The 27,028-nt window shown below is 39.7% G+C and overlaps 1 protein-coding gene across 1 annotated transcript in view; it reads right to left on the minus strand.

The window, feature by feature from the left end:
• The window catches only part of kazna (kazrin, periplakin interacting protein a), a 607,020-nt gene extending 580,679 nt beyond the window's left edge, over positions 1-26,341 (minus strand). The window contains exon 1 of the mRNA XM_088617118.1: positions 25,612-26,341. Within this exon, the coding sequence (XP_088473244.1) occupies positions 25,612-25,687 (76 nt within the window). The 5' untranslated portion in view covers positions 25,688-26,341. The remainder of the gene's footprint in view (positions 1-25,611) is intronic.
• Positions 26,342-27,028: the final 687 nt, after the last annotated feature.

Raw genomic sequence — 27,028 nt, forward strand, 5'->3', positions numbered from 1 at the left:
AACTTTTTCCTGCGAAGTGGGATAATTCGCTGCGTGGAGTTTAAACACTAAAAAGCATTAAGCTAGAAAACCACGACATTTGGTGGGGTTACTGTCATATCTCTCTGGAGTTACAAGTAGTGGAGATGGAGGGGTGGGCGCAGCAAGTTGTGTGGGAGGTGGGGGTGGCTGATGCTGTTGTCACATTTGACAGGTGTTCCGAGAGTTGCTGAATCATAGATTGTAATTGTGTCAAGGCAACAGAATGCTGAGCTAGTATGGAGCAGATTTTGTTATAATCCCTGGGTCCATGTTATGTGGCTCAGTATTCTGTTGCAGTGGTGGTAGTTTGGGTAGTTGGAGAAGTGTGTGGAGTCCTGGCAAGAGAGTTGTTAATAGCCGGAATCGCTAGGTGTTACAAGCAACGAAGTTGAGAGTTCTTATCTAAAAGAAGTTCCAAATGGAGAGCCAGAGACGAAATCCAGAAGTTGTAATCAGAAGGGAAGCCTTTGTCCAGAAACCAGTAAGACATACACACAGGAATATACTAGTACAAAGCAGGAAGTATAGCTCACCAGGTAGAACCCAATACTGAGCAAGGTAACTACTGTGAGCTGGGCTAAAGTATACTTGGGAGTGGAGGTGTGGTGGTAAATGAATGGTCTGATTGCTAATCTAATTCTAGATGGTTTACGCCTTCCCCTGTTGACTGAGGTAGAGGCTTGTGACTGAGGTGCCGATATCATAACAGTTGCTCTAGATTCAGACCACAGAAGAGCAGCCACATACATTTCAGTTTTTAAAGGAATGTCCTACAGTGACAGGTTGAAAGAACTAAATATTTTTTTTAGTTTTAACAGAGAAGACTTTAAGGAGACCTGTTACAATTATTCAAAACCCTTTAAAGCATTGACAAAGTCAGCACAAAAAATAGTGTAACATTTACCAGAGGACAGAAGTGGAAACTACATGGAAATCCATTTAAAACTGAGATAAGTAGGCAGTTTGTAGGTAAAGTCTTGTACAAGTATGGAGGAACCATGTTTTTGAAGATAATACCCTGGTTTCCTTCAAGAAATGACTGAGCAATTAGCTACTAACTTTCTAATGGGCTAGATGGGCGAAGTGGCTTCTCTTCTTTGTAACCTTACTTATGCTCTAAAAGTAAATAAAAACTACAAGTATTTAGAACTGAACTAATAGGAGTAATCAGACAGCTCTGAAAATGTAAAGACTCCTTTAATTTTCACAGAAATAAATGAAGTTGAGATATATACACTCGACAGTGGCCTGATTGTACTTTCCAGAGACCGTGTACAATACATTTGAAATATGTTCAAAACCAACACGGCTGTAATGTGCCATTACATGGGACATGTTCAGAGTGCAGGTGTAGCCCTTGTCTAAGGGTGACATATTGCCTTGACAACAAAAGCTGAGGTGGTTAATTCTGAGGCACAGCTGCAGAAGCCATTTAAAAACACACTGAATATTTCTCTGGAGGGACCAACTAGCAAGACTCTAGTCCTGAGCCCCCACAAGGGGAGAATATTACAGCGACAGTCCCAGAGGTGTTTGTGGAGAGAGCATTAAGGCCACATTTTTGTTTTCTTTTTCCTGTCCTGCCGTGTATCCTCATCAGCGCAGGTTGAGTTTTTAAGCCCTTTTCTCTCCAGTCTGGACCCCGCCACATAGGGACAGTCCAATCTTGGAGCTGCTGTTCCAAGCGGTGTATTTTCTTTTTCCTTTTCTCCTTTTTTTTTCTCTTTTTTTGCTAGCCTCAAACTAGTGCCTCTGCCCCCCTCAAATGGGGCATTGATTTTTACGGGTGTTAATGATTATGATTAATGATCATTAACATTGAAACTGGCAATGTATGTTGAACACCTTATGAAAGCTGAGACAGTAAGTGTATTGGTGCCAAAAGAACTGATACAGTGCACTGTGCAACTGATTTGTTTAAAATGTAGAAATGTTTGCTCTATTTATCTTTCCGTAAAGAAATAATTATGCAATGGAGTATATTACTTTAAATTAGGTTTTTTATTTCTTCTTTTTTAATATAATGTTATCGTATCCTTCTGTGAGCAGACTACTGAGCCAGCTTGTGGGATCAAAGAGCTTTGAAAAAGTAGAGCACATCATTGACCTTTTCCTGTATTGCTTAATTACTATGTATCCTATTATCCATGTTCTGCTCAAGTCTCTGCTCTCAAAACTGTCATCAAGGAAGCGTGTGCGGGAGCTAATTAATACTACACATAGCTCTGCTGCACTTGAGCTGAGAATGTGGACCTGAGCCCTGAATCCAGATTAAATCCTGCTTACATCTTGAAATTAAGAAAGCAAATCAGAATAACAAAATGGTTAACACTATAAAATTACATTTGACTAAAACTCCAGTTCAGTCCTTAATAAAGAACAGTGTTTTCAGCTGATGGGGATCTTGTATTTGAGAAGCAAGATGGGTTGCTTTTCTATCTAGCTTATCCTTTGGTGTTTCATCTTTGAGTGTACCAAACATCAAACCTGCAAAATGAGAGATACGATACGTAGATATTTTTTACTCTTCTACTCAAACTAAAAAACAGTTCTACCGCCACAGCCTGGTGCGTTGGTATTGCTAAATAATTCATTTCACTGGTTTTTCCTATTTTACACAAAAACACTGGAGATCTTCTGCTGAACTTTCACCCATTTGGTTTATGGGTTAATCTTGGAAACAGAAAATTTGTACTCATCTGTATTTTTTTCTATTAAAAAGTAGCATTTTACCATATAAAATATGTTGAGATGAACAAAATGCTAATAACAAGGTTTCCTGACAATACAGTAAATCAGTTAGATTTAATTGGTAAATGTGATTGATTAGCTACTGGAGTGCTTCAGATTAATGGCTCAGGTACAATATATATTGCCTTGATTTGTTGTGATAAAATGTTTGAAGACTGATAAAAAAACTAATTGACAGGATAGTTTTTTTTCAACAAATTAAACTGCATTTATAACAGTCATTATAAAAATAAGAAAAAAGGAAAGTTGTTATAACAGTAGAAAACACTTATGAGTTTTGATTTTGAATAGATTGTTGATGCTTATAATACACGCATTGAAACTCCTGATTACGTCTTAAATATCAGATTTTTGCAAAGCAGTTTATCTTAGACAGACTTAGAATTGTAACTACATCAAATTTAAGTTCCACTATTCTGATCATTCTGTCAGACTTCCATCACAATGTCTGAATACTGGTCTCTGCCTTCTTTTTGTTTTTTATTAACAGTATATTCAGTTTTTAGATTCATCTTTTCATTTTTAATATCTTATTTAACTCAGTGCAAATAAGATTTAACAATGAAAACCTGCTGTGCAAACAACAGAGCTCATTTGGGATGGAGGATAAATGGGTAGACTTAAGGCATCCAGCAAGCCAAAGGGGGTCACTGTTGCACAAGGACACCCTGGAAAGTTTGAAGGCAGCAAACCCTGGTATTGCCGAAACAGATCTAGCCTGGCCCTTACGAAATCCTTCTCACTGTAGGCCAATTATGTAAAAGATATCTCAGCTAGCAATCTTTGGACTACTGGGCTTGTGCTTGGACCAGTTGCTAGATTTGTTTTTCCATTTTTGTTTCATTTATAAGAATATCTGCAGAGATCATGAGCTTGATGAGCTTGAGTGAGAAACCATAAACTGTACACTCTTCTCTGTATCCCCATCATACAGTTTAAAGACAAATGAGATAGTCAGAGTTAGTGGGTCTACAGTGATATACAAACATGTAACATTGAAATCTAATTATTGATTAAAATTGTATTTCTATAGCACCTTTTATCTCAAAGGACCTAAAATTGCTTTACATACAGGAATATTCCACCACTGAAATGCAGCACCCATCTGGGTGACACACAGCAGCCATTTAATCCTAACAGCCTCACTGCACAGCAATTCATGTAGACTTTACTGAACTTTACCAAGGAAATTACTTCAACTGAATTAAGGGTAAATTTAAGGAGGCCAAATTGTATGAGCCAGAGAAGTAGAGTAGAATTTAATGTGGACACTGGCTTTACTACTCCAAGTAGTAAAGTGCACTCCACAACGCACTCTACAACACAGTGCCCAAGGCCACAATACTAGGATACTGGTTCACACATTTCTGGTCCAGAAGGAAGAGTGCCACCTACTGGTCAGCTGCAAACTGGTTTTCCATCCAATTTTCATTTTGGTACAAAAATGAAAAAATGAATGGTACATTTAGGAAGATAAGCAAGCCCAAGACTTGCTTATCTTATGAAATCTAACAAGATCAGTCTACAAAATAGTAGCACTGCTGCCACGTATAGAATTATGCATTTTAGATCTTTATTTGAGTGTACAGTATGTGAATGTATGTAGCAAAATGACTGTGTCCTTGAGTAAGATAAAACTCATGGAAGTTTGACTGATTAATCCATAAACAGGATAGAACGTAAATACTTCTAATGTGAAAACAGTATCAAGTTACATGTTGTTTTTCGTATCTCTGTTTCATAACACTGAATCTTATTTCACAGCATTGACAGTGGCCTTGATTAACTGTAGGAAATCCAGTCCTTTGCTGAAAATGCGACTTGTTCATGGCCTGATGCAAAAGTTAGCGATAGAGTGATATATATATATATATTTGGTAAATATTAAAAACAAATATTAATATAAGTATTAAAGCTGTAGTCTTTGATGTAAGTTCCAAACACTTGACACTCCAAACTCCAAACACTTAACAGTGGCTGTTAAGTTCCAAACACTTTATTCCACACATCACCATGCAGCCACCCTGGTCAAAAAGGCTAATTCGTTGCAGTTTGTGTTGAGTAATTTTCTTGCAAGCAGATCAATTTGTTTATTTTGAACAAAAAAATAAATGAGATTCTATCATATCACTGAATGTAGTTGAGAGGCAATTCTCTAATGAAGCAATCAGTCTAAGCACTTTGCTGATTAAGGAAATAGCACATACAGTACACTTCAGGGGGTGGGTATGATTGTGCTTTCTTTACTTTTGAGAAAATAAAACTGAAATAAATTCCTGGTAAACATACTGTATATGCTATTTCATCATAGAATAATTAGGAAAAGCGGAGAATTCTAGCTTCAGATGGGAAGAGGGGTCCTAAATAAGGGATTGGGGTTCAGTTTTGTCAACTGCCTCAGTACCAGCTTGACCAACTTGAACCAGAACTGTGTCAGAAGGCATCAACATTCAAGAGATACACAGTAGATGTGGAACTGTTTCCTCTGGTTGGAGTCTCTATAATCCCGAGTTTCTGAGAATGACAGCTAACTTGTTTCTTCAAAACAACAGCCTCATACAGAAATCCCAGTGTATCTCCATTGACTACTTTGCCTGTAAAAAGCTGAAAATGTACACATGCAGAGCCTTGCAAAAAGCTTGACCACTGCTTCTGGTGATATCTTGCTTTGTTGTATTACACATGCGCACATTTTTTTAAAGTGAGAATATTTCATCAAAACTTGAATGCTTAAACTAAACACTTTTATGGATGAAAGACGTTAAATGCAAGTAAATGCTAAAGATAAAATTCAAAAACTAAAACTAAAATATGTTGACTCCCTTTGCGTCTAACTTTTGTGCACCTTTGCCATTAATTAGGATAGGTGCACACAATTATTTGACAATTCTGTAAGTCATGCTATCTGATATTAGGGTATGTGTGCTCATTTCTTGCTAACAAGTCTGCATGTATTCCCAACTTGGAACATGTTAGTCCTGAATAGAACTGAATAATGGGGGGATTTGTTCCTTCTGCCTCCATAAAGGCTAGAACTGTGAACCTCTCTCTCAAGGATAGCTTAAGAGGTATACAGACATGGCCATAAAACCATTTGGCTATGAACAAATGGCCTGCTGATTCTCAATTCAAGAGACCCCCTGCTCCACAGACAAGATCATAAATTTGGTGTCATTACAAGGAATGCAATAAATTACCTTAGATAAACTTAATTTGTAAGAAAATAAAATCATCCATATATGTCCTATGTACCACAAACACCATATTTTATCATTCAATTGATATTAAGAGAAGAAATTATGTTTTTTTACAAAATAAACCCATCAGCAACTGCATTGAGCCTCAAGTAACAAGCAAATGCCCATAGATATCACTTATTTGATAAAGCAGTCAGAAGTCTGATTGATTACTAAAGGAATTTAGAATTTAAAGAAAAGGTTATTCTGATCCAACATCAGAGGAGGATCTAAGTTTGGAAAGCAGAGTCATCCCACTGGTGACAAAATGAGGTACAAACCCCTCCCATTGCTTGTATAGCATATCAGAATTTTGAATAAATAAAATAGCATCTTTCATTCCTTATTGATAAAATCCTGCATTAAGTACTGGATGTGATGACAAATCACCTACTGTACTTCATTCCCTTACAAAAGGGTAAACATATAAGGTTGGTATGGTGGTGATTGTGATTCTGACCTGTTTTATATCTGTTTCAGTATCCTAGGACACATGATACAGTATGAGTCTTGCGGTCGAAAGTGCTTACAACAGGGTCTAAGGTTTATTTACATGTGATATTCTCCTAAAATACGTATACAGTATGATTGACTGGAGGTTCAGGTATCCCTCGAAAACAATCTGATGCTCATTTAACAGAGTTAAAGCTGATGAATAATTTTGCTAAGCGCTGTACACAAACAAAACAGTAGTCTGAGGGGTCAGAGCACTTCAGATAATAAAAGGACCTTTTGTTGCTATATTATAATTGTTAGAATATATTGTTAATGGGAACAAGAGGTACCATGTCAATAATATAATGACAATCAAAGGTTTTGGAAGAAAGAAAATGAGTCTACTTATGTAATACAAATGGCATAAGGGGTCACCTGACAAACTGACTTATGAGCTCTGGGGTCATCTCTGCCCAGAAACTGGACCCATTTCATTGCTGATCCCAACATCTAATTTTTTCCTGGAAACAGAAGTACCTCAGTTAGCAGGGAATTGTTGATTTTCTGTCGGTGGAGGACAGAAATCACAACCTCCTGCATTATTGTAACAAATGTAAGTTCAGGTTGCTTCAGCTTGACAGCTCCTGAAGTCTCACATCAGTGAAGAGCAAATAACCCCACCTCCTCATCCTGCATTGACTGCTTGTTTAATTTACTGCACTAAGGAGCCAGAGCTGTGCTGATAGATACTCCTCTTGATGCTCTGTAGCCTGAAAAAGACAGCGCTGGAGATTATCTGGATTGAGAGGCTCAGGGCTTGACAATCACATCAGTCCCTGGAGGAAGCAGTCAAAATTGGACAAGGTAGAATTTAATTCAATGGGGTCTCAACCCTGAGGCTGCCTGGATTAGCTCCATATTAACAGTAATACTGCAGCTTCAATAATTTACACCACTGGCTGTTTAGTGTGAGTCTTAGATAAAGAAGTGTTGGAATTCAAATAAAATTCTGAAACACAATTCATATTTGACTGTGAAAGTTATGGTCCTGACAAGTCTTCGACTCAGAAACCAGAGATTTTGCTGCTGCTTATTTTGCTTTTTGATGACAGTCTTTCATCCCTGGCTGAGATGCCTGAACGGCTACACCTCCTGCACAAAATCCCAAAATAATAAGTCACTTAAGAACACAAAAGGAGTCTCTGAATGGGTGTAATAAAGAAAGAATTGACTTTAAATTAAACATACTGTCTTATCTTGTCGAAAAGCTCATTGTCAAGAAATATCAGATATGCTTTAGCCTAGAGAAGCAGATACATAGAGGCCACTTGCATAGATGCAATTAGTTTATACAGAGTCTCTTCCACCCTGCAGTATGCTTTCTAACTCAGATGCAAGTGAGGTCTGCATTTCTCAAGAGCAACAATCTCATGAGCCAATGCAAAGCCATCCATTACCTCAAGCTCTGAGAGCTGAGATCCAACACAAAAGCATGGTAGTGGGTAGACAATGAATCTAGAGATTGCACCTCTTTTTTGCAGGTATGAATCAGGTACTGGAGAGGAGGAAGGTGAAAGTTCTGCACGTAGGAGCAAAGAGACAGAGTTCAATAGGTCACAGCTGTAGAAGGAAAAGGACATTTTGCAATACTCCCTTGCAATTAATTTATATGATTAAACAAAAGATGAAGTGTGTTTCAGAAAAACAGTATTATTATTATTATTATTATTATTATTATTATTATTATTATTATTATTATTATTATTTATGTGAATATAAATGTTTCCAGTCTGTGTTTGCTCTTTTGCATAAATCCAAGAAATTCAGAGCATAGAACTGTGATTTCTGCTCGTCTTTACAAAAGTACGGACCTGGATCAAAAAAGATGGAGCTAGGAATTTAATTTGTTTTTAAATAATTATCTTATTAATTGACCCTGAGCAATAGCACATTGCTCACAAGAAAAGTGAATAAATCAAGAGTGAGATTAATACAGTAAGTACTGGTATGCACATAGCTGCTGATATTTAAACCTGCATGATTTATCTGTCACACATACTGTAATCCACTTTTCACTTAGAAAAATAGACTGTTAAGAAGAATAAACAAATGAACTAAATAGAATAGAATTGCCTAGTTATTTCTAGCTGTAGCTGGAATAACAAAAACACAAAATTATATTTTTAATGAGATCATCATTTTTTTTAAACGCAATACAGTAAATATTGTATAACCTTAGGGGTTTTAGGGGTTTTACCCTTAGGGGTATTATTACAAATGAGGAGAGGCTATTTGGCCCATCTAGTCAATTTGTCAGTGACTACTGTAGATAATTGATCCAAGATCTCAACTAACAGTTTCATGAATGAAACCAGAGTATTAGATTCAACAACATGGGTAGCTTGTTCCACACTCCAAAATCCAAAGCATGGCCCTTTAGGACAGTCAAGGGCTCATTGTAATGAACTTTGACTTGGCCACAGCAAGACCTACCTCATTTCTTGTTCTCAGGAGTCAGGGATTCAACTCCATTTGTTTTCCATAGGATCTGAGGTCACCTGTTTTTCTTCTTTTTCTTTGTTGTGGCTGAATTTTATCCAGAGGAGTGTGTGTACTCAGGAAAATTCCTGGGGTAGCCTTTCATAGAAACAAGCTCAGGAGAAATCCAGGAGCCATTCACAGAAACAAGGTGTCACAGAAGGTGCAAACAAGGTGCCTCGCCCTATGTGAGGCAGCGATTCCAGAGAAAGGATCATAGACAGGGTTCAGGGAAGACACACAGGGCTTATTGGTGCTCATAGTGAAGTAGGGAAGTTTGAGCAGAAGTGTGGGGAAAATCTGAAGGCAAACATATCCAGGGAAGTTCAAGGGAAAGTCCATCAGGAGACGCAGACGCACGGGAATACAGATGAGACTAGAATCCAGGAAATACGGGGCTCCCTTCCAAGCCTCGGGCTCAGTGGGTCGGGGAGCGCAAACTGGCCTGTGCCCTCAGGCTTCCTCCCGAAGCCTGGTGGTAGGTAGGTCATGGCGCTTCTGTGTACCAAAGCTGAGCCCCGAAGGCAGGAAGTCGTAAACTTAAATAGGGAAACTAAAACAGGGCACACCGGGAAATAATACAGGTTATAATTAAAAGGACTAACACGAGGATGTTGGAGCACCCTCTGGAGGATAGGATGGGTTGTGAGAAATCCCGGAGGAGCCTAACAGGACTGAGCTCTCAGGAGAAATCAGGGAGGAGACTTTCACAGCACTGAAAAATCAATACAAGTCACCCCAAGACAGAAAAGACTTGATGCCCCATTTTATGTTTTGAATGAAGTGCACTTAAAATAGATCAACTGCAGTTAAAGTTCTCAAATGTACTGACAGTAGATCAGGCAGCTTTACCTCAGTGTTATATTTGTTCTTCTGATTAGAAAAATAGATTATATCTTCTTCATCATATGAAACCAAAAGCAGTAAACTGGTGAGAAACAGTAACGTTAACAATCACCACACAGAATTAGGATGGAAAAGCCAACAATCTTGTTGGCAACAAGAGCCTAACAGGACAACAGAGACACAGAGAATCTTTCTGGCAGCACAACGGCTTAACATCATATCTTACTGAAATTCTGAAAGGGTGAAAAAAGCAGCATTGTGACTGGTGCTACACTATGTTGCTTGAGCTAACTGGAGATGACTGGAGTTTATAAAACCTTAAATGACTGCAGGTTTTGCTGCATATAAGTAACATACAAAAAATAAGAATGCTGGTAAAAACTTCAGCTCTCATTACATTCAGTTGTCGCATCAGTCACCTCTGAATTGCTCTCATGTATTAACAAGAGAACTGATATTTTTCTAACTGGTATTGTCTGCCCTGGTAGGGAAGTTCAACTTCCCTTACTCACCATAAGTCAGTAACTGACTGACTTACTGTATGGTGAGTAACTGCGAAGCAGGGGTTTAAACTACAAATTAGCAGGCTAACAGACCCTTTATCTTAAACATGGGGTCAGCCAGCCTCGAGCCTGCTGCCTACCAGCTGCTCAGATAGATTTAGGTTCAGCCTGAAATTTTGGAGGATGGGTGTTGTTCTGGTTCAGTTATGGGGAAGTTTTACAAGCCACAAATGACAAATGCACTCAAATAAAGGCTACAAATCAATGAGAAAGCACATTGTCCAGGAGCTACATGAGGTTGGATGTAAATGCAGGAAATCATCACCAACAAGGCTGGCTTTAATATGTTACATACTTCCTGCTCCAATCCACATAGTCTGTTAAACTATTTAAAGGTTTCAGGATTGGAATAAAAAAAACTATAAATACAGAGGTATAACTAAGTGTCAATTTGATTTGATAATTCATGGTCATTCTCACTCATTTTTATCTATATACAGTATTTGATTGTTTGTCCACAAGATACAACATTGAAACCACTCTTCTGTCACTTCAGGGCCACATATCACAGAATGTACGGATACTGTACCTGGACTTTTCACAGTGGTGGTGTGAGTCTCCTTGCCTGTGAGGTGAGCCTGACCTGCATGGTGTGAGAAATGTTCATGGCTAATTTAATACCGATTTTCATATTAGAAGACTACCTCTGTAGAAAACAGAGATATAGAAGGCTGCTTTCTGCTCTTATTTTTTCTTGCTCATTGTTTGAAAAAAGTAAGAAGCAAAAGGATTATAGTCATTTTATTTCCAACAATGAGGCTTCCAGGCATGTCTGTTTGTCTCCAATTATGTCATCATCTATTAGTTGTATATCTTTTGATTCCAAAGGTTTATTTGCTCTTTTAGTTGGAGTTTGTTTTTTTATGTGGGTTTGAGCTTTTATCTGTGTTGGTTTAGCAACAAAGTAAAATTTCAGACTGTTTCCTTTATATACTGTACTTTCCTGTGAAAGAAACTACAGGGGAACATTTGCATGTTTTTTACACATTCAGAGATCCAAGCATCTTACAGAGCTGGAATTAGAAATGCTGGGGCAGAGTGTTTCCAGAATTCATGAGTCACTCACTCGAATGTAGTGTGCAGCACAGGCACTTCTTTTCCTTTTTTTGGGGGGGCTCTGATTAGACTGAACAATATACTGTACTTAGCTGTTTCAAGGTACTGTACATCCCCAGATTCAGGCAAATGACAAGCAGAATTGTATCTACTTGAATAGAAGACCTTTTTTAAACCTTTTTACATTTTTTTTAACTATGAGAAGAGCATTTTAACTAGAAAAAACTAGGAGGGAACCTGATTCAAATATTCCAAATCCTGCAAGGCAAACCAGTGGACCTCTTCTACTTCTTTCAACTTTCAAAACCCAAAGGAGCTAAATGGGAAGAATTATTGGGATACAATCTTCTGTTCTTATATCATTTGATGGCACAGATTGTCACAAAGTGAGAGAGGTACATTTTTTTTTAAATGTAAAGACATTGTCTGTTTTGTCAACCATGCAATTTGGAATCATCAGCTGTTCATGATGTGTCCTTCTGGGTACAACTTCTGTACTGCACAGCCAGAGATGTAAGGATGTAAGAGGAGATAGGGATCCTGTGCAGACGCAGGAGTATGTGGGAGGCACGGCCACAAATAATCCGAAAAAAGTAGCAAGTTCGTAGTCAGAGGGAGAAAGGAAGGTCGAAAACCAGGTCAAACCCAAGTGGCAAACAATCCAAGTTGTGCGGCAATATTGTAGTCGAAAGGAGGATCGTAGGTAGAAACACCGAGCAAACAATCCGAGTCGCAAGGCAAAAATCCGTAGGCAAAAAGGGTAATTGATCCATAGGCAAAAAGGGTAATCGATAATCCAGGAAGACAAAGGGCATAGAAAACACTGGGTAGAGCTCACAAGGAGTTTACTCAATACCGAGCAGCAATACACGGGTTGGAGAGGCTTAAATAGTGCAGCCTGCCGCATGATAGGGCGTCTGTGTTAACACGTGCGGCGGCATTTGTAATTATCGCCCTGCTGCTGGTACTGATTAGTTCCCTTGGGGGGCGGTCTGGGCCGGTTGGTGGTTGTGACAGTACCACTCCTTCACGGGTGGGTCCCGACGCCTGAGACGGTTGCTGGGGGAAATTGGTGAAAGTCGTTGATGAGTGCCGGGTCCAGATTATCTCTCTTCAGGACCCAAGATCTCTCTTCCGGGCCATACCCCTCCCAATCCACAAGATACTGAAGGGTATTACGGTGCCATCTTGAATCAAGGATCTTGTGGACTGTATACGCCGGACGCCCCTGAATAGTACGCGGAGGTGGTGGGCGAGCTTGAGGGGCCACAGGGGGCGAGCAGTGGAATGGTTTCAAAGGATTCAAGGAGCAGTGGAAGGATGGATGGATTCTGAAAGTGGGGGGAAGTGCTAGTCGGTAGGTGACCGGCGTGATCCATGAGAGGATCCGGAAATGACCTATATATTTAGGGCCTAGCTTCTTGGAGGACAGGTGTAGAGGTAGGTTCTTGGTGACCAGCCAGACAAACTGACCTTTCCGGAAACAAGGGGCTGGTCTTCGACGTCTGTTCGATGTCTGTTGGCGAAATTGGCCTGGCACTGGGTTGACTTGATGAGAGATGTCCTAGCCACTTTCCAGATCCTGAGGGTTAAGGGAGGGCTGGTAACCTAAGGAGCAAAGGAAGGGAGAGAGTCCAGTGGAGGAGGATGTGAGGGAGTTTTGTGCATACTCTGCCCAGGGAAGTAGTGACAACCAGTCATCTTGTGAAGATGAGGTGAAGGCTCTGAGAAATGAAAGGAAGCTTTGATTACTTCTTTCCACCTGCCCGTTGGCTTCAGGGTGATATCCCGAGGTTAATGACACATGAGTGCCCAGGGCTTGACAGAAGGCTTTCCAAAAGGCCGAGACAAACTGGGTGTCTCTGTCCGAGACCACATCCCTGGGTAAACCATGTAGGTGAAACACCTGCTGGACAAACAGCATTGCTATCTCCTGGGCTGTGGGTAATGCTGGGAACAAAGTGGGCCGATTTGGAGAAGCGATCGGAGACCAACATGATTACTGTATTGCCTCGACTGTTGGGGGATGCGAGGAGCTGGCAATTACCCACGTCATAATTCACCTCGGCAGGAGAGAGCTTCTTGGAAAAGAAAGCACAGGGATGCAGAACGTATCCTTCTTCCTGGTACTGGGAGAGGACTTGGGAGTGCTGCTGGATAAGGGAGCGAAGAGCTTGTGCGTCTGCGAGATCCATTATTCGGGCTCGGTATTCTGTAAGGATACTCTGAAGAGGAGATAGGGATCCTGTGCAGACGCAGGAGTATGTTGGAGGCACTGCCACAAACAATCCGAAACAAGTAGCAAGTTCGTAGTCAGAAAGAGAAAGGAAGGTCGAAAACCAGGTCAAACCCAAGTGGCAAACAATCCAAGTCGTGCGGCAATATCGTAGTCGAAAGGAAGAAGGTAGGTAGAAATCTGATAAGACACAGGTGGCAAACAACACTGATTAGTTCTCTTGGGGGCCGGTCTGGGCCGGTTGGTGGTCGTGACAAGAGAGCTCTCCAGATACTTCTTTCACTGACAATATGAAATACTGCAACTGGTCATCGGTATTGCTGTTGTGCCCAAATAACCCAAATCCAATCTTGATGATTCACGGTATATGTTGTGCTTCAACCAGTGACAAACAAACCATAGGGTCGAACCTGAGAGGGGTCAAGTTTTAGTAAACCTGCAGACTCCTCAAATTTGCATGTTGTAAGGCAGATATTTATTTTCCCAGAGGATGCTGGGTGAAAATTGACTTGAAGTGCTCAGCTGTTGACCTGTTAAGAGTTGTTTATACAGCGTTCAGTGTTCAAAACAAAATTAAAACCGTCATGTTGGAATGAAATTGAGAGCCAGACTTCTCTGTATTCTAAACTGCCCTCCTTTCTAAAATGCTTTACAGATAAATAAATACAGTAGCTGTTAGCAAGACTGTGTTACTGTCCTCGGCCAATAATGCATTTTCTTTCCCTGAAGGTGTTCAGCCTCCAGCTGAAATGCGACAGTTTAAACCCACTGTTTATATTGACACCCAAATTGGCTATTCTACAGGTTAAATTATTCTACAGGAAAACCCAAACACAACATAAATAGACAAAATAAATAAAACATCCAAATTCTGTTATCTAAGTGTATAGCAGAACAGATCTACAAAATGTAATTTGCTGGTCATTCTTAGATTTAGTTGAACCTTTCTTTTACATCACAATGTACAAAGGAGGACCACAGTCCAGAAATGCGTTGCCCCCCAGCAGAGTTGCCCCTCTCAGAATATGACAGCTACACAGCTACGAAGAACTGGATGAGAAACACAGTCCCTGCTAAAGAGCAATCTGCAGTTGAACCAAAGAATTCCAGCCACCTAATGGGAACCCGAACGTATTGGGCAAGCAAGGATCTTGTGTGCAAGGCTGCAAAACATATGATCAGCTCGAGGTTGATGACATCATCCTGAAAACTTCAATTCTGTCTTTAGGACTGGACAACACAGAGGAGGATTAGTCTGCTCGACTAAGTCACATTCAGTCATTGATGAAGTCTTTGCATCATTCCTGGCTTCTGATTACTCAATCAAGACACTAATTCCAAAACTCACTCAAGACCCTAATTCGCAAAACACACAGACAGTTTTTTAGGTTCAACAAGAAATTTCCTTTGACAATATTAATGTGAATTCAGTGAATCTACTGTAAGTGAAATAGTTGTGCTGATATTCTAATATACCACTGATACAATTTCATTAACAGAATCATAATTCTCTTCTATGTGAATGTTTCCTAAATAATAGAAACTAAGAGTATCAATTTCCTTCTTATGACATTGTATCAGAGCATGAAGAAGGGGTTTCACTAAAGCATTAACCTTCTTCTAAAACAAAGAATTGATTGCATTCCCTTAAATGTAAAGCACTCATTATCATTTACTAGGATAATGTATACATGATTTAAGACGGAGCATTTTTAAGCATGTATTAGGAAAATAAAGGCAGATACACAGTGGTTTAAACATTGAAGAGACGGAGCTCATGCACATTTAAGTGCTGAAAAAAAAGCTGTAAAAGAGTGTGTATTTAACAATAGGCATCATAACTACAGAGATAACTTCATATGGTTATGTTTATTTATATTTGAAAACATGCCACATTTGAATGAGCATTTCTTCAAGTATTTTGACTTGACAGAAAAAATTTGGATCGATATCAAATACACCTGAAGAAGGGTCCATGGCCTAAACATATTTTCTTTCTTCTCTTTTCAGCATGGAATAAACCTACTACTTGTTCCTTTGCAGCCTATGCATGTTGACGCAACTACCCACCTGAACTACATCAAATACCTTTGACTGATTCAAATGAATACATCACATGGGGTAATCGAGTATTTGAAGGAGTGCAGTCCTGGAAGTTTTCTCCCAAATTTAAAATCTACAAATCCTAGAGCTGAATTTTTTTTTAAAAAGTATAGTGATCTATAAAAAGTAACTGTTTGATAGCTCAGCAATGGGAAGCATCAAGAACAATGTGACCTGCATCAGTAGTGTTCACACCTGCAGGTGAAAGTTATTATCAGTTATGCAACCATTTGCTTCTGTGTTTTTGCTTCTGACACATTCGTATTTGCATACGTATTTCAAGGTAAGTGATTGCATTTGTTCTTAACTGCATGAGACCCAGATCTGCTGCAGCAGCTGCTGTAAAATCACCGCAGGCAGTGTCTAGGATCTACCGATTCCTCACCTTCACCTGCCTGACTACCCGCTTGTAACACTCATCTATACCATCCACGTGCTAAATGCACCAACAGTATGTTTTAGAATGGCAGCATCAAACAGTAAAAAGGAGACTCTGAAAACAGCTCATCTAAGCAGAATAGAATAAAAGCTGCCTCACTGCCAGTAAAAACCTTTACAACTGTTGCAACTGTTCACTTATTTTCACTAAAGAAAACTACTTTCAATGCAGCAAAATGATAAAAGGTCCTCCCCTGCTCTGTATTGGTAAAAGCAACCACAGTTCTGTATCTTCTGTATACCTAAATTAAGGCACAGTAACTCGCAAAACATTCTGGGAAGCTAGGCACATTGCTTTCTATCAATTAACTAAGCTACAGTATGGTAGAAAAGAAGCCAAAAGATGCCTTTGAAACATCAGCTAAGTCATAATTCCTGAATTGGGCCTGAGTGTTATTTAGACTAGTCACAAGCATTTATTATACTTACAATTTCCTCCCGTGGATATATGGGAGAATATATGGGACAACATTGTATCAAAGTTTTTTATGTTGTTTGAGATCTGCTCTTTTTATACATTATTAAATATTTTTTCTTATTTTATTTGCATTTCAATTAATTGATTAGGCAGATACTTTTATCCAAAGTAACCTACAATCACATCCAGCCAAAATGCAAGGGTTGCAGATAATAGCAGCATAGTGCCTGTTTGGTTTAAGAAGGCCTTCATCAGTCTTAAACAGTTTAAGATGAGAATGAGAAGATTAAGCTATTCCTGAAGATGGATGGGTTCCAGATATTTCAGGGACTTCTGCCATCACAGCTTTTCTAGTCAGAGGCTCAGACAGGAGCAGCTGGAGGGGTGGAGAGTGAGACCGCTGGAGCCACCCAAAGGACCTGCCACTCACTGCTCCATCAAACCTTCTTCACAAAACATCCATCTTTTCTGAATAGGGAGTGTCGATATTTACATAAACAATATTTGCATCAGAGGGCTTCTTTTCTCCTAGCCTTTCTAGTTGCCTTGCCAACCAACCAGCTGCAAATCCCAATTTGATATTTCATCCTTGCACAAATAGAAACGTAAAACATGTCCATATCACCCAGGTACTAGCAGAGTAGGCCAAGCGTTTTTGTTCTGCTCTATGCAGAGAGATAGGGAGATAAGCTGTTGAAGGAAAAACTGGGGATACACAGAAAGTAGGGCCCTGCTGAACTGGCATTGAATCACCAAGCTCATATTATGACCGGTGGGGCCTTAATGCTGTTCTTCCAGCCTCATTGTAGCAGCAATGCCCCTGGTTCCATGGTTAATTCAACAAGAGAGCTAGAAGGGACATGCAAAGAAACAGTCAAACGCAGACATAAACTTAACTTAAGAAATAAAAGATAAGCAATATTATATGCGTGCTGATTTCAGCACTTTCTGCACTACAATGGTTTCTCTCCCCCCCTGAGAATTTCTTTCAACATTTTCTTTTAACTGCACGGTCTTTCTAAATCATCCTGAGCTGGAGGTGAATGTACAGTGTGCGAAGTATGATCACCATGTCGCCTCGGGGAAAACTGACCTCCTTTTGGAGAAGTGAGTGTAAGCTGAAACTTTGGGAAACTGAGAATAAGTGTGTCACTTGTGCACTAGAGAATTACAAGACAGCTTGTCTTTTACCTTTATTCCATTGTACTAGACTGTATAGTAAATTACATGTAATGTAAATTACATGTAAATGATTAGCATATATTATGCCAAACATTCTTAGCATTCAAACACTACACTGTCTGTGAGCCTTGTGCTTTATCAGGGTTAGGGTTAAAAAGTATAATGCTCTTTCCTTGTCTTGTGCAGCAAGTACTGTATTTGAATTTTTCAGAAGCATTTTAAGAGGCAAATAAAAGTGCATGTTCTGCATCTGTTGCTGCACACTCCAAGGTTAGAAGGGAGGTGGTATCATCACAGATCTCACAGATCATTTTCTTTCATCAGCATCATCTGGAACAGTGATGTTGCCTGACACCAGTGCAAAACCAACAGCGTTTAATAAAAGGCAGAATTCTGCAAAGCATCAGCGTGCCTCCCAGGGTGGGCTCTGTATCACAACATGATGAGTGAAAGCATTTTTCACAGGGTCCTGGAGTTTGGGCCACATTGCTTCAAATCAAACTGTAAATCCTCTTCTTGATGGATGTCTTCCAGAAACTGGTGAGTACAGGTGGGTTAACACAGCTTATGCATCAAAGACTGACTACATGGCCACTAATTTAGCCATTTCCTCAGTCATCATTTAACAATGAGGTACATCGCTACAGCAGTAAAGCATATCCATGAACAATAACCTATGTACTGTCATGCCCTCGGCAGCCAGAGGGCACTCCTTCTCTGTCCTGTCTCTTGTTTCCGGTGCTTTGCTGTCCTTCCGGTGTTTCTCTGTCTCTGGGGCTATATATTTCTGGGTCTTTCATTTGCCTTAGATCAGCATTGATGTTCGGATGTCCTGAAACCCGCCTAGCACCAGGTTGCCCCACGTCCGCTACCTGAGGGCATAGGTTTCTATACGGCATTCCATGAACAGCTGAGCCTGGGCTAACCCCCATCTCGCCGCTACGCATAGGGTCTTTTTTGCTCTCCTGCCATTCCACGGTTCGTCCTTTCTGACATCCGTGACATGTACCTTTATAGAAAAGCTGCAATGATTTTGTTCTCTATAATTTCTGTGAGGATTGGGTAATACTCTTATTGGATGTTTCGAATTTCTACTGGAGTACTCTGGGTCAAATGGATTTCCACTACAAGGAAGGCAAAGCCTTTTAAGGCTGTTCTGAATGCCACTGTAGAAACACCAGTGAAGACTTCTGACTTCTGTCTTCTGTCTTCTGACAGCTATTCCATCTCATTAGATATGTGCCCTGTTGTTCAGAAACAACACATACTTCTTCATGGAAGAGAAGAATGTCAAAGACACACAAGAATCACACAAGAAGGATAATACAGCCTCAGGGGCATAACTTCTGTGTTATTTGATATCAATGAAAAGCAGCTTGTTAACCCAACTGTTTGACTGCAGCATTATGAGCAGCTGTGTATGATATAAAGCACACAAATTGTATCTCTGATCACTTCTCAAGCAGACTGGGTTTGCAATCACTGTTTCTAATGCTGATGAGAACAAGGAGAATATTTCCTGCTGAGTGGTTAGTATCCTCTGCAGAAGTCAAGGCCACTTTGTTTTATCCCTTGACCTTGGGATGCGCTCAGTGCTACCCACACACAAATAAGCAGGCACCTCAGATCATGATGTGACACAGATCAAGGCAAAGGATTTTTTAAAACGGTACAAGAGAGCTCAGCCATGAAAAAGAAACACTGGTATCCTAGTGGATCTCTTTTGAACTGTATGAAGATGAAAAAAATCCCTGGTAAATCTCACTGCTTTACATTAAAGGAGTAGAGTCCACATTTTAATGTCTTTGTTTCTGATATTTACAAGGTGATTTTCAAAGCAATTCGCTGTCAAGTGATTATACAGTACAACTCCCCATATACTAGAAGTAATTTTAAAAGTGCATATTTGTTTCATAATGAAATAGTTTTAGAATATTGTTGGAAGTTTCTAGAGTATTGTGTGTTTGAAAGTTTAAAAAAGGGGCAAGAACTCAGATAACCACTTGAGAAGAAAAGAGATAAGAATAACATGGAACTCAGATCAGATATACACAATAATGGTTAAACTAGCAGGAAATTGCAGTCAATGGAAATTTCTCAGCATTTCAGAGGAGCTGTTGTACCCCTTAAGAATCAAACAGATATTGTACAGTTGTACAAATTTGTATAATGAAATACATATTTCTAAGCAAACAGTGGTGCCTCAGATCTTTGAAATGGAGGATAAAGTGGAAGAGAAAGAAAAGAGAAGGAGGAAGATGGACAGAGAAAGGGAGAAGCAAAGAGGTAAAGAGGAGACCAGAGGAAAGGAGCTTGCTCAGTAAAAGACCTGATGCTGGATTGCACTGCTTTGTAGTGAAGTTTCTATTCCTGTGGTAGGAAGATTCTCATTCCTTGCTCAGCTCCTGAACTTCATGTCTGTGTGGCGCTCTATACATTGTTAATGACTTCTGGGGGGAATTTCTTCCAAGTAGCTAGCTCCAATCGCTTTCATCACTTTACAATGGAAAGAACAAAGGTTACTATAGTAACTGCCAATCAAAAACTTGTGTGCTTTCAGTGCCTGTGATGAAACATATTTTTTTTGAAGCGGCAATAACCATTGAGGTTTCTGGTATCCCTCGGCTCTCAGCACTGTTTCGCATTGTATTTGTAATAATGAAGGAGGTCATTAAGTGTTTGATAGGATGGTTCTGAGTTTTGTAAACAGGCAGATCTGCTATTTGCAGGCGAACTGTTAAGGCATCAAAACATACTCAACAGGTCTTCATAGGTCAGGCAGCCAATATAATCAAAAAAGTAAAATCATTGTTAGCAAGACCTACAAGAATGACACATTCCTGTGTGAAAGTGGATCTAAGATGATTTTAGTGATGAATGACAGTACTCACTGTTTCCTCAGACCAATCCAATTAAGAAAGGAAGGCAAAACCATAAATAAAAAGCAAATTGATAAGATGGAGAGCTAGGTCTTAAATTCAGATAAATTTAACACAGGGTCCCTGTATTCATAATGATATTTTATTGTCCAGTGCTGTCTGGGCAAAAGCCTCCAGGGTTTTGTGTGTTCTCCTTTAGTTTGGCAGTTTTGCAATGGTCTGCCCTGCTCAAAGGTCACGCAAGAGCAATTCTGCAGGGTCATGGAGGGAAATTAGAGGTGTATCTGGGACAGAAAATCAGAGACACATCTTTATACAGAGTGTAATGGGGGAGCATCTGGAATGTCTTCCCATCCAAGTACTTCAAGCTGATGCTGGGCTTGTACAAGCGATTTGGATTCAGTCACCTCTAGTAAACCAAATGGTTTCCTCACTTTAGTAATCCTTCTTATATTATCGTGTTGTCACGAGGTGTGAGGGGATGTTTCTCTTTTCTGCTTTAACCCACTAACCCTGTCCTATAGAGCTTTAGCACTGTACATTTTTACAAGGAGACTAAAATACTCCACACATTCCCATCAGCTGCATCAGCAGACATACTGCACCCTGGGATTATTCCTTTTCTTAGCAAACTAACTTTATGTTCAGAAGGAACAAGTAATAGCTTTATTCCATGCTGAAAAAAAGAAGAGAGAAAAAACACAACATTTCGGCCGTGGAGCCTTCTTCAGGTGTGTTCTCTCTTCTTTTTTTCAGCATGGAATAAACCTATTACTTGTTCCTTTACACCCTACGCATGCTGACGCAGCTACCCACCTGAACTACTTTATGTTCAGAATGTTGGCATAACAAATGTACTGTATCTTGTCAACCGGATTGTGATAATGAGTGCACACACAAATTCAGTTCGACTGTGAGTACCCCTGGATACTCCAAGCAGAGTTAGAGAAGCAATGACATTTTCTCCTCACCTTTACTCACTCCAAGAGCAAGTTCATGTCTTCAGCCAGCACAGGTAAAGAACTTGTATTTCACTGAGGTTGTGCTATGCAACAGTCTCTGTACAGTGCAGCCCTAAGATAATGTTACAGCTCATAGCTCAAGAGCTTAAAATATGCAAAAGAGGGACATTAGTTTATCATTAATCTGTAAAGTGCCTGTACCATGGAAGATATATAATTCCTGCAGTTTAAATGAAGAGAAGCTGAGCAGTTCTGGTTGAGGATATTAAAAGCATTTACAAAGAAGATGTTGTCCCCCTTAAGAATCCCCTTAAGAAATGTATACTATTTCTTACAGAAAGTGAGAAACAAATTACATCACATATTAGAAAGTAAATTTTACTTTTATATTTTTTGAATGATCAAAGTTGGAAGCTATGACTTTAGCTAACAGTAGAGTGCTAAAGAGCACAAAAATTGGATTCCCATCAAGAGATATCTTTGGAGCAAAAATGACACATTTACAAATTACACTGGGATCAGTGGGCTAATGAAACTATTTGTTCATCTGGCATTTATAATTTAGACGTTTTATCAGTTTTATTTGTATAGCAATGTTACTGTTAAGAGAAATTTAAAGAAAGAATGAAATACATGATGGTATTATTCATTTGGGAAATTCTTTTGTTTTTAAAAAATGTAAAAGCTACTGTATATGATGGCATTTACGGAACCATGCCTTTTTAGAAAAAGAAATTGCAATACATTCATGCCTGGGGTATAAGTATAATCTAGAGACAGTAAGATGTGCTTCCTTTTATGCTTGGTGGTGTGCCATACAGTATGTATTTCACTTGTGTCAAGGCTGCTTCTTATAAAGCTACAGGACTGCACCCACACAACATTTAAAAAAGGAATTTTACAAAAGAGGTGTCTTGTTTTGTGCATTTATTTATTTATATCTGCTTCATTACTGGCTCCACTAGATGGATCACTCACAAAATGGCAAAAGACAGCACAGGTCCACTGGCTCCACTTTCCCTGTCCAGTCCTCTGGTGCCTGAAGAGGCCAACACTGAACCACATCTCTGAAACAACATGACCCTTGACAGTGAGCCACAGGCACTGAATCTCAGGACAAAAGCTGGGATCATTTCAGCTGGCTGCATTCCAGGCAGCTTTTTCTAAAAACCAGAGTGCATCTATGGTCCTATCCTGATATACTTGCCATCTTCTTAACTGCTGCACTTGTGCCCACATCCAAACTGAACCAAGACTGACATCTGCTTGTGAGACATTCATTTAAAGTTGAAATCAGTGTCTCCTTTAACATTGTGTGAAACAGAAGAAGATCCAACTATGCATCGAAAACAATCACGCAAGCAGATGGTAAGTATTGTTAGTGTCTCTCCCTGGGTCAAAATGAAAAATAAAAACCTTTTTGAATTGCAAATGTAGACTGAGTAATATACTCTATATATATAGTAGAAAATAATATTTATGTTACCATGTAGAACTTTATTGATAAGACTAGAAAACTGAGATGTTTCTGAATAACTTCCTGCCTGTCTGTGTCTCCCTACTTGTCAGGTCAGAGTAGCCCTCTTTTCAATTAAAAGTACTTTAGTATGAAAGTGTGTGCAATGTGAATGTGATTCTAGATACCACCCCTTTCACACAGAGGAAAATAAAATTTCCATTTGTTATCAATTGACCTACCCCTCTATGTTTGCCTCAAATGTGCTGCATTCCCTGATTAGACTAATTAAATCACCCTCACTATGAAAGACCTCTACTTCCTCTCATCCATAGCTGAAATTGAACATTCCACTCTTAAATACAAAATGCTTCTCTGAAGAACTGCTGAAAAGAATGTTGAACCAAATATATACCATTTTCATTAGCATAGAAGCTATAACTTACCTTAGCCTGATGTTTGATTCTGTCTTATTGATACTATACATGGCAACTCAGAAAAGCTTAAATTTCCCGTAATCACATTCACACCTGATTATTTTTTACATTATTTTGATTTTCAGTAAAACATTTTAAAATTCACAAAGATTTTCTGGACAATGACAACATATGTTTTGTAGTAGGTGGACTAACACTACACATGACGTGTGTTAAATTCATCATACTGGTTAATATATGTCACCAATAGTATTGATCAACAGAAGGTCTACTGTAAAAGTCACAGGCTACTAGAAAGAGTAAGCAATACAAGCTGTACATCTCTGTTGAATGCCTTGCACCATGTTGCACATGGTGTCTGGTGGGATTCTGTACCAATCCTCTTGTAAAGCCTGCACAAGTCTGTAGAGTACCTGGTCACTGGACACAGAGCAATAGAACCCACATGTCATCCCAGCACATCCCACAAATGTTTAAGAGGTTTCAAGTCTGGTCATCCACAGGATAAGTAATACATTCTCAACTTGTAAAAATGCAATTTTTACACACACAGAATGAGAATGTGCACTAACCTATTGGAATACTAATACATCAAGATGAGCCCATAGGAAGGACAGCAAGTGAGGTCCCAGGACTTAATGTTTTGCCTTGCAGTCAGGTTGCCATTAATCAATACAAGTTGAGTTCAGTAGGAGCTACGCAATTCTGTCTAAACCAAACAATGGCCTGTTGTACTACACAACAGTTAGTAAAGCATTAGGGGGACTCCATAAAACCTTAATTTTTTACTAAAGAGATTTCTCTCCACAGCTGGAAAGCCCTCCAGAGGTTTTATTTTACCCTACTCAGATCACAAACATAAGAGGACATATTGATTCCTTTATATTTCGTTCTTGATTTTCACCAGGCTTGCTATTCACCTCATCACCCCATTAACTGTCTCAATAATTAGGACATTTAGCATTTACACAACAGCCAACAATCACTCAACTGAATTCCAAACCAATTATCAATTAAAAAATGATGTCTAAAATATTTAATTAATATCCAAAATATGATGAATTCCTTTTTTCTTTGATGATAACACTTACAGTATTTTGCCACATAGTGGCACTAAGTTTAAAGCTGCACAAATCCATCAGCTGCAAGTGTTAATAAAAAAAGTAAAAGCATACAACTCCATACCACATACTGTACCATTTTATTCTATAGCTGAAAGACTAAATACACCTCCAAAAATTAGAGAGGGAATTTGAAAGGACATTTTGAGAGAAAATTGAGGAGGAAATTTGTTTAGCAATTAAGTTAAAGATCTCTTTCAGACAAAGCAGACAAACTTGTTCCACCAGGTTAAGGCAACCTGCTCCAGAATGTAAACCTACAGTAACTCAGCGGTTGAGCAGGAAAATGCTCAAAAGTAAACATTTCAGATCTCCAATTCCTTAGAAAAATACCATGTGTACATACTGGAGATTAGTTCTCGCTTAACAAATGTGTTTTTAGCAGGAACACAGGAATCCTTTTAGGATTTATACCAGTTTTTTTATAACAAATATTCAGAGCAGTGAGACACAATAGCCCTAGAGCAGAGGCTTCCCGAAGGTGTCAACATCATACTTATAAACTCACCATATCAAAACAGAGCCACAGTATGGAATTAATCCCATTTCCATATGTGCATCAACACATTTTACAGACACTTATTGCAAAGCCATTGCAAGACACAACATTATCCCAACTGAGGGTTTCCACCTCAGCTCCATCACACCTAGCCATGACAGTAACAATCTCAGAACCATAAGGAGTTGTTGATAAGGGGTTTCCTAAACTTAGCCTTCCTTTTTCAGATATGGAAAAAGACTTGTTCTTTTTTGCTGTTTTTCAGCCTGAAAACAATGGCAGCTGAAAAGTGCTTCTTTTAAATTCTGGAAGGAAAAGAACAGCACCTCACTACATTGAAAGATGGACTAATGTTTGGAGTCACTGAGGGGTATGTAAAAAAGAGAAACAAATAAGAGATGACTCCCCCTGTTGGGGGATTGTCCAGCACTCACCAGCTTGCATGAGCTGCCCCTGGCGACCAAAGACTTGGGAAAAGGTGGCAGTACTGCAGGTCAGAGTGGTCTCCATTCCTATCTTTTGTGACCTGGAATAGGTCCTTGTCCAGGAGCAAAAAGTAAGGGTGGCTCAAGTGAAGGTCAGAGCCTAAGTGCACCAGCCTGAGAGAGAAAGTGGCAAATTTGGCTCCAGCCTCCAGGCACTGGTCCTGCTGGCTAGGGTTCTGCTCCCCAGATTCCTGATGCACTAAGCCAAGCTGTAGCCCATGGCTCTCTGCACTGCTGACCCTGATGCTTGTCCTTCTCTGAGCTGTTCCTTCTGCTGTGATGGGGTCTGAGCACAGATCTGGAGAGTGCTGGTCTTCGTTGCGCTTCAGAAACAAGAGCAGAAGCGGGAGAGCATGTGTGTTGTGCGTGTGTATGAACACTGCAACTCCGTAGCTCTCCAATGTCGTGGTGGCTGCAGCCAGCTCTCGCTGCTTCTGTTTCTGCTAAACAGACAGTCTCTAACACAGATCTGTGAAGAGAAGAGAGCCAGTGCAGTTCTGGCAGGTGAGAGTCACAGCTGATGCCAGGACAATCAGTGGAACAGGCTGCTCCCTCCTCCCGGCTCCTTTTCCTCTTCTCTTTTGCTTCAGCACATACAGTAAGCAGCCGTAGCTCCCTGCCGGAGGTGCAATGCCGAGCGATGCTGTTATCTCAATGGGCCGGTGCTCGGATCTGTCTAGCATTCCTGCCTGCACCCCTCCCCTCCTCCCCTCCCCTGCATACTCCCTCCCCTCTCCCCCTCTCTCGCTTGCAGCGCTGAAGCAGTAACTGGCTGTCTGCAATTTGCAGCCCCCCTGCGCAGAGCTGGCTCTGGAGTTGCAGGGCAGCACTTCACTTTTTAACTCTAAACCTTCCTGCTCTTCTGGGCAGGGAGGAGAAGTGGGATACATTTACATAATGGAAACATCTGGATATTCATATTATTTACAGCAGAGACTGGTCCAAAGCAGCTTGTCACTCTCCCATTAGGGTTTTGTGTTCAGTGAAAGCTTGTCAAGTTCAGAGAAGGGTGTTAAATCTGGACTTGGACAGCATCTTTCAATACTTCCTGATTACACAAGCAGAATGTCTACAGTCTTCAAAAATCTGATGATGTAATTTGGTTTTAAGATCAATTGCAGTTTACTATCAAGGATATAGAGGTGATATATCTTACTCTTACAATGCTCTTACAATGCACTCCCAATTCTCAGAAAATATGATCATGCAGACTCTATAAAATCACATTAATTATATGTTGAAATATTCTGCAAAAATATTAAAAACACAATATTTCATGTAAAACGTAGTGTGCTATTGACAGTATACTATCAATACACTATAAACTGGTATACTTCACACTACAGTTTCTAAGCCTGCTTGTTGC

The sequence above is a fragment of the Lepisosteus platostomus genome, chromosome 23, assembly GCF_059453375.1.
Source record: "Lepisosteus platostomus isolate fLepPlt1 chromosome 23, fLepPlt1.hap1, whole genome shotgun sequence".
Taxonomy (NCBI): domain Eukaryota; kingdom Metazoa; phylum Chordata; class Actinopteri; order Semionotiformes; family Lepisosteidae; genus Lepisosteus; species Lepisosteus platostomus.